The sequence below is a fragment of the Nymphaea colorata genome, chromosome 14, assembly GCF_008831285.2.
Source record: "Nymphaea colorata isolate Beijing-Zhang1983 chromosome 14, ASM883128v2, whole genome shotgun sequence".
Lineage (NCBI taxonomy): Eukaryota > Viridiplantae > Streptophyta > Magnoliopsida > Nymphaeales > Nymphaeaceae > Nymphaea > Nymphaea colorata.
The window spans coordinates 1,177,362-1,189,177 of NC_045151.1; the positions used below are offsets into that span (position 1 = coordinate 1,177,362).

At 39.2% G+C, this 11,816-nt stretch overlaps 1 protein-coding gene across 2 annotated transcripts; it reads right to left on the reverse strand.

The window, feature by feature from the left end:
* Positions 1–724: 724 nt before the first annotated feature.
* On the reverse strand, positions 725–10,904 carry LOC116267617 (cysteine-rich receptor-like protein kinase 10). 2 transcript variants are annotated; one of them, XM_031649463.2, is made up of 7 exons: positions 9,833–10,904; positions 9,587–9,763; positions 3,829–3,950; positions 3,475–3,685; positions 2,668–2,908; positions 1,642–1,792; positions 725–1,379 (listed from the first exon to the last, which is right to left on the reverse strand). In XM_031649463.2, exons 1-7 carry the CDS (start codon positions 10,656–10,658, stop codon positions 1,080–1,082), a joined length of 2,028 nt encoding a protein of 675 aa, XP_031505323.1. In that variant the 5' UTR covers positions 10,659–10,904; the 3' UTR covers positions 725–1,079. The 2 variants fall into 2 exon arrangements, with proteins under 2 accessions (XP_031505323.1, XP_049931171.1); XM_050075214.1 differs by having other exon boundaries at positions 9,587–9,654; positions 9,820–10,903.
* Positions 10,905–11,816: the final 912 nt, after the last annotated feature.

Consider the following 11,816-nt stretch of genomic DNA (forward strand, 5'->3'; position numbering starts at 1 on the left):
TACATCTTCTCGGTATTATTTTCTTGTTTTCACTTTCAAACAAGCTCTCAAAATTCAATTGCTCATAGAAAAATTCAATTGTTCACAAAAAGAAGTCCGACAGACAAAGGCACATGGTCTCCCTTATAAGACGTCATCTCTTCTAATATTCATTATTATTTCTGTTGAAAATATTTTCTAAGTTAATGTAATCATCCAACAAGTGGCATTTGGCAGTCATCTGTTTAGAAAAACAGTTAAGATTGGTGGCACTAATTGATCCTCAGAATGGTCATTCCAAATTGCAGTATGTTAACTCCGCCATGAGTAGGCTATTCAATGAGTTGAGCCAATGGCTTGAACTTGTTCGGTTAAACTCAGCTCCATTCTACACTAATCGAGTTTGAGTTACATGAACTCAACTCAATTAAACTAGAGTAAACTCGTATTTTTTTTATTTCTTAATTTTAAAACTTAAAACCATGGAAAGCGATCAAGTCAAACAAAGAGCTGGTAAATGAGCTTAAACAAGTTGAGATCGAGCTTGAGCAAGCACTCAAGCTATCGAGTCGCTGACCTTATACAGCTTAACTTGAGCTCAAGCCGTGCAATATATGGGTGTGCAATATATGGGTTGAGTGGAGCTCGGCCAACTCAACTCTGTACAGCCCTAGCCACAAGTGACCCAATTTTTTCTGTTCTCCACATAAAGATGGTCATCAAAGTTCATAAACAGAGTCCTACATAAATAAATATGCACTCTGCAATTTATTGAGATCATTTATCTAAGGTCTTAACAACTATAGAAGATTACATTGAGATGATACAAATGAGAAACTGGTTTGTCCTTGAAAATAAGAAAGTACACATCATCAGAGGAATACGAACTTAAACATTGCGTTGTACATCATATGACAACTTATGTGTATATAGAGGCATCTCCACATCCCACTAGGAACTATTACCAACAACGAACAGGACTGCAACAAACTAATCAACAAGTTCACAGCTCATATACCAGAAGAACAAGCGATACCCTGAAGGGCAGCGAACAAATTACCGTCTCTACTGCTTCCTCCTCTCATGAGTTCAAAGTTTCGCTAAGTAGATGAACCCAACTCTGAACCAGTCCCCGATATGGTTGAGCTAGTTTGTGGACCCAAAGAAATGTTCCTGATTTTACAGATGGAAGGAGCAGGAGGCAAAATGGATGGAAGAATCAAGGAGATGTTTTCGAGCATCGCAACAACCTTGGAAATTTTTGGCCTGCTTGATGCATCTTCTTGGACACATAGCAAGCCAATATGGATGCATCTCAAGATCTCATTTTTGTCACATGTTCCATCCAATGTTTGATCCACAACTTGCAGAGCCTTGTTCTCCATCCAAAGTCTCCATGCCTGAAAAATGACATTTATTTTATTGTTTAAATGGCTGAGTGTTTTTATTAGGCCTGGAAACTCAAAAAAAGGAAAAAAAAAAAAAGGAAAGACAAGCAATGCATTAATTACAACTACATTCTTGGTATCGTATTGAACATGCTCTTAGCTTGGAAATGGCTTAAACATCAAGTGACAAGGTATTGCTGTTTAAACAACAAGCCAGTAGGACGAAGTTTAACTACTACATTGCAGACGCACAAGAACAATGTTAATCACTTACATAATATAGTAGATTCTCATCTGTTTCCTGATGATTAAAGGAGCAATTTCTTTTCCCACTTATGATCTCCAGCAGCAACACACCAAAGCTGAAAACATCTAGCTTCACTGATACCTTTCCTTCAAAAAAATATTCCGGTGCAATATATCCACTGGAAAAAAATTTGAAAAAGCAAAAAACTGTTAAAACCAAAACTTATTTCTTAATTGTTAATTGCATGTGAAAGTTCCTTTTTTTCAGTAAATGCATTAGGTGCATCTTAAGTGGAAAAAGGGGAGATGGGATATGCAACAACCCAAATTATGGGAATCAGTTGAGAAATATTTTGTGTTTAAAATTTTGGAAAATATTGACGATATTTATCTATCCTAGTTTTAATTTACAGACCATTAGGTATTAAATTGAAGCATGTGAGCAGTAAGTTAGGATCTAAAGACCAAATACTCGAGTCAACTTCTAGGCTAGGATATTATGGTTGGTATTGTGGACTACCCTGGAACTGGATAGAGTACTGTCTACGAAAACGCATGTTCCTCAAGGGATAGTGAAAGTTTAATGTCAAAATGAAATGGGAATAAGGTCCTAGTAAATTCCAAACAAAAGACAAATCATTGTAAACTTGAATTTGCTATTCTCTTGTATTCTAGTTTACAGCGCTTTTAGGTGTGTACGGGAATCAAACTAATAGGCAAGATAGGCAAGTCAGATCTAATATGGCCAGGCGACCACATGGTAACTTAGGTAGTCAGGTTTTTGTTGGAACTGACTGAACAAAGCGGGCAACATTCAGACTTCCATGATCAAGATTAGCCAGCTAACCTAAGTTACAGGACAAATTAATAGCAACACTGGCCTCATCTGTTTGATGAATTCCACTCAACTGTAGGCATCACTGAACTAATAGTTTCAGTAAGAAGCTGCCAATAAATTTGCACTAATCAGATGCACTGACACTTAATATTGGTACATGATTTTCATTTTTGCAAAGGCAAGTTTATGAAGTGCGACAAGCAGCAACCAACTTACCGAGTCCCAATAATCTCAAATGTTTCAGCTTGTGTTTGGTATGTGTCAAATATCTTTGCAGTGCCAAAGTCTGAGATCTTAGGGTTCATGTCTTCATCTAATAAAATATTGCTTGCTTTCAGATCCCTGTGAACAATTCTTAGCCGAGAATCTTCATGAAGATATAAAAGCCCTCTTGCTATGCCATTTATGAGCTTCGAACGTACTGCCCAGTCCAATTGCATACGCTTTCTTGGCTCTCCTTTAAAAGCAAAAGAAAAATAAATAAATAAGTTGTGCTCTTCCTTTTTAGTAATGTGATCAATAATTTGTAAAAGCTAAAATACAAAGACAATTTCACAAAGAGAAAGAAAGAGTCTCAATTCAACAAAGAGGTCCACAACACAAGCAATGCTTCCCAGATAGAAGCTTACTGGTTTCATAAGGAGAGATAGGACATCTACAGGCAGATTACAATTGGCTAAAGAAATGAAATCTCTTCATAAGAAAACAAGAGAATTCCTTGCTCCTATATTCCTACGACTTCTTAGAATCTTACGATCCAACCTCTCCAGTTTCTGAAACTCACCACCGGACAGATCACTAGATTCAAGCAAACGTCGAGCAAGTGACTGTAAAAAAGCAGTTTACACTTAAACCTGCACTGCTATAACTTGCCTAATAAACTAAGGAAAATATATGGGCTTTGGACGTGAAATCCCTATTGAAAGATATCGCCTGCCCCCTTCTCACAACATCTCTGATCCCATCATTAAACAATCAAAACGCCCAAGTAAGCAACAAGGGGGACAAATGAAACATGCTTACCGAAGAGAAAATTGTCCAGACTAGAATTGCGCACAAACTCATAGATGAGTATCTTTTCACCACCTTCCAGAAAGCCTCCCAAAAGTCGGACAAGATTTCTGTGTTGAAGTTTAGCAAGTGTCTGCACCTCAGTGTCAAATTGCTTGGGACCGTTCTCTGTATTGCGTGATAGTCTCTTCACAGCTATTTCTTGACCATCCCGTAGTTCTCCCTGACAAAGTGCATGTCAATGAAGAAAACAAATCCAATAATTCAGTTTCGGTGGCAGCTGTCTCTCTCACGCTCTCAATATTTTTTTTTGTATAAGTGGTATTTTTTAAACAGATGTAAAATAAAATACTGAATAGTGAATACCCTGTAAACTGCACCAAATCCTCCTTCCCCGAGCTTATTTTCCGGTGCAAAATCGTTGGTGGCAGATCTGATAGTAGCCAGGTCAAATGTTGGTCCATCCATCGGATCTGCTCGCGCAAAAGCTGAAATAAACTCAAGTAAACAAGGTAAATTGGTAAAGGCCTGGTTCTCATGTCAGTCGTTTGTATATATATTGCATTTCTATGGAAGATACTTGACAGAAATAGAGTTTGGATCTGACTAGGATGGGAAAAAGGATTCAGTTTTTTTTGGGTCATATATAAATTTGAATTTTTCTGGAATTCAAAGTTTTGACTAGGTAGAGCAAGTGGTTTTGGAAAACACACCCCTTTTTTCTAAGCATGGTGGTCATTACATAACCCTATAAATAGGGGTAGATGACTAAGTAAAAACATACTGAAACAGCAAGACTTAGTCCCTTTCTGTGGTAAAGTATTATGAGAAGAAGTGTGTACTCTCCCCCCTTCACAAATAATGTTGTGGAAGTATACATTTCTCCTTTATATGAGATGAGAATCGTTACTGTCGCATTCATCCTCACATGAGGATCTTGAGGAAGTTACCTTTTACTTAGGTATAACATTTGATTTTATTTCCATTTCATTTTCTTTTCAATAGTAGTATGAACTATGAACCAATGAAAGGTTACATCAATCAAAAAGATGGTGTCGGAAGAAGAGGACCACATGTGCTTTCAACATGGCCACTGAAGATATGTTAACTAATTTAATCCAACCTTCCCAAATCAATGATAATTGTGCAAATGAAAAGAGGAAGGATGATAAGGATCGACTTTATTTTCTTGTAAACAGTAACCACATCGTAAAGACCAGATTCCAATGAAACGAAGACCTTCTTCCTCTTGAAAAATTGAGCAAGCATTGAGCATAGTACACCAATGCGATGAACCACATTTTAAAAAAATACTGTTTTTTGGTTTTTTATTTGCCTTACAAGCATTGGGCAAATCACTCTCCCAGTTTCCATCTTTTGCTGCTTAAAACTAAAAGTAGTATGATACTCCACAAGGCTACCATGTTGCCCATAACACATCCACACAACCATTGGAGACTCAAACTGCTATATTCATTCAGGCACAACGGACCACATTAAAGCGACTTGGGCAATCTTGTCAACAGACTCTCTCTTTCTTATAACTTAGAGCTTCTCAGGTTGGGCGGCGGCTGACAGTTGATGTTGAAGGTTGAAGAAAACATGGAGGATGATAAGCCAATATCACACTGGGAGGGGTCCCATGACTTGGGGTTTCAGATCAACCAGACTCCTCTCCCGCAGGAGGGACGGTATCCTAGCTGAGATGGTTTCTCGTGGGAAGTCGATGAAGTAGCTAAAGACACAGGCCATGAAGCCGCAGCTACAAATAATAGGCATGCTACTCAAAATGCAAGTAGCTTAAGATAGGCAAATCTTCTGGTTCCAAGATTGGGGATAAGCGTGTCCAAAGAAGAAAGTGTAAGAGTCAGGAAATCACCAAAGCCACAGTTAGTGATGTGGTTTTCTAGGAAGTGGAATTTGCAAACTCCACTCAACCCAGGTAAGAGAGAGGGGAAAAAACCTATAAGGATGACCCCTTGCTACGCGAGGTTCCTCCAGGCTTGTTGTTCCCAGACAAGCAGACCAATAAAGGAAACAACAAGCAGTCCTACTTAATGGACCCTATCATCCAGAGGTGCTAGGAGCTTGGGAAAAGGAAGATCTATGGTCAGAACGTGGACATAGAGGAGCATCAGGGGGGAATATATTACGTGATGATAGCAAAGTCTGAGTGAGTTTCATGACTCTCTGCCGATGATGCAGGACTCGATGGTTGAGGAAAGCTTCCAGTATGAAACTGTAGTTAAATGATGCTCTCGAGGAATATAGGGGCCTGGCCGCTCGCTCGGCGAGCGGCCAAGCACCAGTTGTTACTGAGAAAGCGTCAGCCTGCCCATTCCTTTTTCAAATGATGTTGGTGGAGCATAAGCGTATTAATTGGTCCAGCACTATGCAATGAGTCCTAAAGTGTTGAAATAGAAAATTGAGGGAGGAGTTTTATGTAGGTGGCCCATCTCGAAGCTTCCTTGACCATCCTTTATGGAAAGCTCACAGGAACATGCAACTTGGAAGGGATAAAATCCACTAGAAGCATCTATGCCAAGGAAAGATCTACAGACAATTTTAAGACAACAGAAATAGTCTGATGCCCTCCACTCCATCCTAACCCAAAAGTTGCATGCCTTACCCCTCAACCACTCAAAGATTGCGAGAAATTAGTCTCACCGTTCACCAAATCAACCTCCAATTTGAGTTTAGCCTTCATCGAAATATCGACACTAGTTTGGGTAAAACTATTGCAGCTGAATAATCTTGTATGCTCACCAACTTCAATCAAATCTCACTAATCAATATTTGTGATTGCTCGGAGAACTCTCCGAAATGGGGTGCAAACCAGATAATTGAAACCATAAAGGGGTTTTGACCCTCAAGGATTATGCAAAGAGGCATGCGCCATCATTTGTTTACCAGCAACCAACCAAGCCCTTTTCCTTAAGATGACATTAAGTTCGCCTTCATTTGACACCCTAGTCAGGAAATCCCCTTTGACAAACACTGCGGATCTAGGCGAAACAAGGCCCTTCCATAGTAGTTCTTGGGAAGCAAAAACATAATCGATACCTACCTTCGGTGAAGCACCGATGAAAGTGGCTACCGCATACCCCTGGAATGGAGCCGCCATCTTCGAATGCTCTTCTTCTTGAATGATGATCTTGGGGAGACCTTCAATCTCCATCCCTCCTAGCGGAGGGATGTTCCAACCATCCACCACCCTGCCCATAGCTTCCTTGGCTCAATGGCCTTAGATTTGAACCTCAAGCTGCGCTTCTCCATTACATATCCATTGTTCTTAGTCGAAGAATCGCCAAGAATCAGAAACCCTTCTGCAAGATCAGTCTCCATCGCACAAACCCTAAACCCCCACTTTCTTTGCAAACCGCTATTTCCAAGGAATACCTCTCTCACTCTTGAAAAATTGATGCAGGCTGCCGCTACTGGTTGGGATAATAATAAATAATAATCCATAATGGATGGGTTTGAAAGGCTTCTATAAATAAACTTTTTTTCTCGTTTCTCTCTCCCCTATAGTTCCTCTCACCCTCCACTTTCTCTTCCCTTTCTCAATTCTCCCTCCCCTCTCCAAGCCGCCAGCGTCATTCCCCAATGCCCCCGACTGCCTCTTTCCCTTCCGCAACTCTTCTTATTTTCTCCCTCTAGTTTTCCACCCATCTATTGTTAAAAGGAATTGGCGAAGGGAAGAGGTGGCTGCCGGCATTCGGGAAAGGTGCTGCCAGCCACAGGTGAGGAGGACGGTGGGAGTTGAGGAAGGGCAAGAGTGAGGGAGGGTCGGGAAGAGAACGCGAGGGAAAAATTTGATAAATAAATAAGGAGTCATGGTTCACTTTTATATATATATATATATATATATATAGATAGTAGACTATTTACTATAAAAACCAAACCTTTTAAATTTGTGTTAGTGGTTTAAAGAAACTGTTAACCTTCTTATGTGTTTATAAATATTAATTTCATATAAATTATATTTGATTTTAAGTTATTTTTAAAAATTGATCTTTCTACTACCTATAAGACCGTTTGTCTCTTTTATTATTAAAAAATTATTTCAGTAAAAAAAACTAACTTAATAATGCTTCTCACCATATCACTCTTAACATCATATTTATAGTGTTAAATTGCAAAAAAAAATTTAATAATCAATTTTAATAGGTATGATTTTTGTTTTTTTATTCAAGTGGTTTGTGATATATATATATATATATATATATATATATATATATATATATAACAATTGAACTTTGTTATTTGTTAACTTTCATTTTCATAAGTTCTAATTCATCTTTGAAAACAAATAAAAAAGGCTGAAAAACTAGCGATACGTATATATATATATATGAAAGAATATTAATTTTATTATCCTACATCCTGCACAATTTTGTAAAGGGGTGTGTGAAACGACCAAATTAATTATCTTATGTGAAACGAACGACCCTTTTCTTTATAAGAAGAATGAAAAGTATAAAAGTAAAATCTCCAAAATATCAATCGGTTTTCAGAAATAGCCAAATTGCCACGAAGTCACATTGCCAAGTATGTGATACGTGCACTAGGTGGTTACGAAAGCGTTCATGTGCTCAACGAGCTCGCCCTAATTCCCGTTGGCTTGGAAGCTTTTCACTCATACCATGAGATGGTTACGTGCTGCTCTTTAAGCATGACATGTTTTTTTTGTTTTTTTCTTTTCTTAGTTTGTGATGCACATGAACTTATAGATTATGAGCGGGGTCAGAATTTTTTTTTATGAAGAGGTCGAATTAAAGTTTTTAAATTTTGATTAGGGTCAAAATATTATTTTTCAAAAATTTTTTAAAATTCATGTAATTTTTTTTGAGGTGAGGCCAAAATCCATGTGAGCGCTACCTTAGCTCCGCCCCTGGTATAAATCTTCTTCCTTTTTTGAGAAAAAAACAAGTGAGCCTTGAGGAGAATACTTCAATTGCCTGATATTGATGAATTACACAGATAATGGATTTCAGAATTAGTGTTAATTAGTCTCTTTATGTCAGCAGTCCGTTTGAGTGGTGACTTCTTTTGGCACTATCTTTGGTATTCATCTTGGATTTCTCTAGTAGGGAAACTACATATAGACTGGTGTGGACAGCAACAAAACTTTTATTTATTTTTACATATTTTTTATATAGTTTATATATGTTTACATATTTTTTATATAGTTTATATATGTTTACATATTTTTTATATAGTTTACATATTTTTACATATTTTTATATAGTTCAAAAATAAAAATTTCTATAACAGTACTTTATATACAAAAAATTCTAGCTCCACCATTAGTTTTCTCTCCTAATTGTCCAGCCACATGAATGAATAGTCTACATTTGATCGTACATCAGCAACCCCTTCTCTCTTTCAATAACCCTCCTCCTTCAAAAATGGAGAAAAGCGACCCTTCAAACAAATGAAAGGGGTTGCTTTGGGGGGGAGACTAGTAAGAAAACAAGTAAGAAAAGACTAAAAAGGATATTCTTTTTTAATAATTCAATAAATAACCCAACTCATCTTTTGTTGTACATATCTTGCATGGCACCGAGGGTGCACGCAACTCACTCTCCCCACAAACAATAAAAAGACGAGAGGGGTTGGCGGTGGAGCTCAAGCTCAGCTCGCTTAAGCTTGATTAAATTAACTTGTAATGAAGCAAATCTATAGTATGTAGAAGGTGTCTAGTAATATTAATGCAAAAAAGAAATAGCTGCAATAGCAAGGATTAGGTTCGTAGTAGACCTGGTCATTAGCGTTTAGGTTAAAAGTAAATTTTCCTTTTCTGTTTTATTTTTTTTCATAAACGGCTTCACTAAGCTCTATTCAGATCTCGGCTTAAGCCTAACTGAGTCTGAGTTTGAACGTTTTTAAGCTGAGCCCGAGCTAATAAACTTAAGCTGCTTGAGTTGAGACCAATTTGTCTCACCTTGTCTCTAGTGTATAGCATAGTTAGTCGAACGTGCGGCTCAGTTAGATTCTTGTAGGCATTACCCTTTTATTGGTGTTGGAGGTTAAGAGCTGAGAGTGAAGTTCTCGGACAGGAGTTGTGATTCATGCAAACTCTCTTTCTCTCTATCTGAATTTTGTTGCTTTTTCTACCAACCTGTTTGTTGCGAGGCTACGTTCCCCTGCAGTTGGCCGGGCTTCAACTCCTTTCTCCCAAAGCAATCTCTTTTCCACCAGTAAAAGCCACAAATTGTGCAACCAATGAGAGCCACAATCAAGATAGAGATGGCCAATATGATAAAGACACGCTTTCTGCTCTCGCTTTTCTGCGACCCTGCAAGTATAAAATATACTTTAGCGAGAGAGATTGAGAGAGAGAGAGAGAATAACCTGTTGGCTGTACCAATCGGTGGAGGGCTTGAATTTGGAGGTGGCGAACTGGGCGGAGGAGATGGGCTTGTTGTGTCTGTGGTACTATAAAAACTATTCGTATCAAACCTCACACGGCAACTTCCCTTGAGAAGTTCACAGCCTTTTGAATCGCCGCAAGTAGTCGAGTTGATTTGGGAGATGGCCGTCTCCAGGCACTCCTTGCAATCTGCGAGGCTGGTGTCCCTGGTGCACTGTACCAGCCCGTAGAGCGTCTGTCGAATTGTGTACTCGGTCTCGCCCCTTGCGAACATGAGCCTCGAAGGCTCTGTTGTCGCTGCAGACGTGAGATTCTTCAGCAAACTGCCCAACGAATCGTAAAATTCTTCCGGGTATTCCACTGAACTGTTTGCCCAAGACCAACTATTGGAATCATTGAGGTTGAGGAGTCCAAAGAAGTTGGTGTTGGAGTAGCGCAGCTGGCACTTTTCAAACCATATGATGGCATCCTTCGTGTTAGGGCAGTATTGGACGATTTCTATGGTGGACCTAGTGATGCAGGTGCCGCACTCCTCCTTGCCGACGTCGCCCCGGCACTGAACCAGGCCGTAAACTTCTTCCGTTCCTTGGCCCTTGGTGGTATTGAGAAAACCGATGGAAGGGGCTTCGTTCTTCAAGGTGGAGAAGACGCTGTCCATGTTGACTTCAAATTCGTCTCCGTCCGTGTAATTGGCAGCGACGGAGCAGCGTCTAAGGAGAAATTCGTTGCTGCTCATTGCATGGTCGACATGGATGGAGAGGAGGAGGAGGAGGAGGAGGAGGAAGCGGGAGATGCCAATCTTCAACAACGTTAGCCCCATTACAGAGTAAACCGTCTCTAGTTGGGGGATCGGGCAGAAACTTGAACAATGCGTCGAAGGCAGGAAGGCCGTGCGAAGGGCGCGAACATAATTCCCGATGGGGAGCTTTGACTTGCTTTAACAGGGACCACCCATTCCATTTTTCCATCAAGGACGATGAAAGGTGATGTAAACTGTGGGAAAATTCGTCCCTCAAGCTTGGAAAAATCAATAGTGGAATTTGTAGTAACAGACATCTTTTTCTAAACTATTTCAGAAACATGCTCAACAACGTTTAGATTTTTTAAGCCCATGTTTGATGAAAAGGAATCAATTTAAATATTTGAATCTTATATCCTCGTTTATAGAATATTTGCTGGCCATCAAACGGTCCTTAAGAAAAAGAAAACTTCTCTCTTTCCCAATCTATCGCCATCTTGTCCTCGAGCATTGTAATACAAACATAGAAAGTTTCCACGCGAGTACAACGTAACATACACGCTGAAAGTGACTCCCTCTCGTGCGATGATTGGTGTGGTTTTGGAACGGCATTTTCTTAATGGAATTATTGTTCATTCCTGCTAGCATCCAACGATTTCCAGCTATGTAAGGCCCATTAAATTTAAATCTTCACATCCTTTCCTTTCGGGTGAGCAACAGGGTTTTCCTACGATTCAAAAGGAGAGAGGTAAAGCTTCCTCCTTTCCCTTACCTCTAGGGTCCAAGCTGCCTCCATACCGGACGTGTCATTTCATGTCCTTATCCAAATAGTTATTAGGATATTTTCTAAAATAGTACTAATAGTTAGTATATATGTATGTCCTGGGTCTCCACACATTGATTATGCAATTCGACTCTCGGGCTCTACAAATTGATTATGCAATTTGACTCTAAGGGGTTGTTTGATAGAGACACTTTGTGAGTACCCTATGTTATCACCCTAAATTTTTCAAAAGACTATTTGTTATATTCCCATAAGTTTACAACAAATTTCAATGATTTTGAGTCTCAAGCATTTCAATTTCCCTTCAATTTGATCATTTTCTCTTATGCTTCGATGATCAGTCACACTTGTGATGATGCATTTGGATCTAATTTCAGGCTTTAGACCCAAGCTCAACCCAAATTTAGACTTGTTCCATGCTTGGGATCCAAATTCAAATGTGGTTCCGGTTCAAA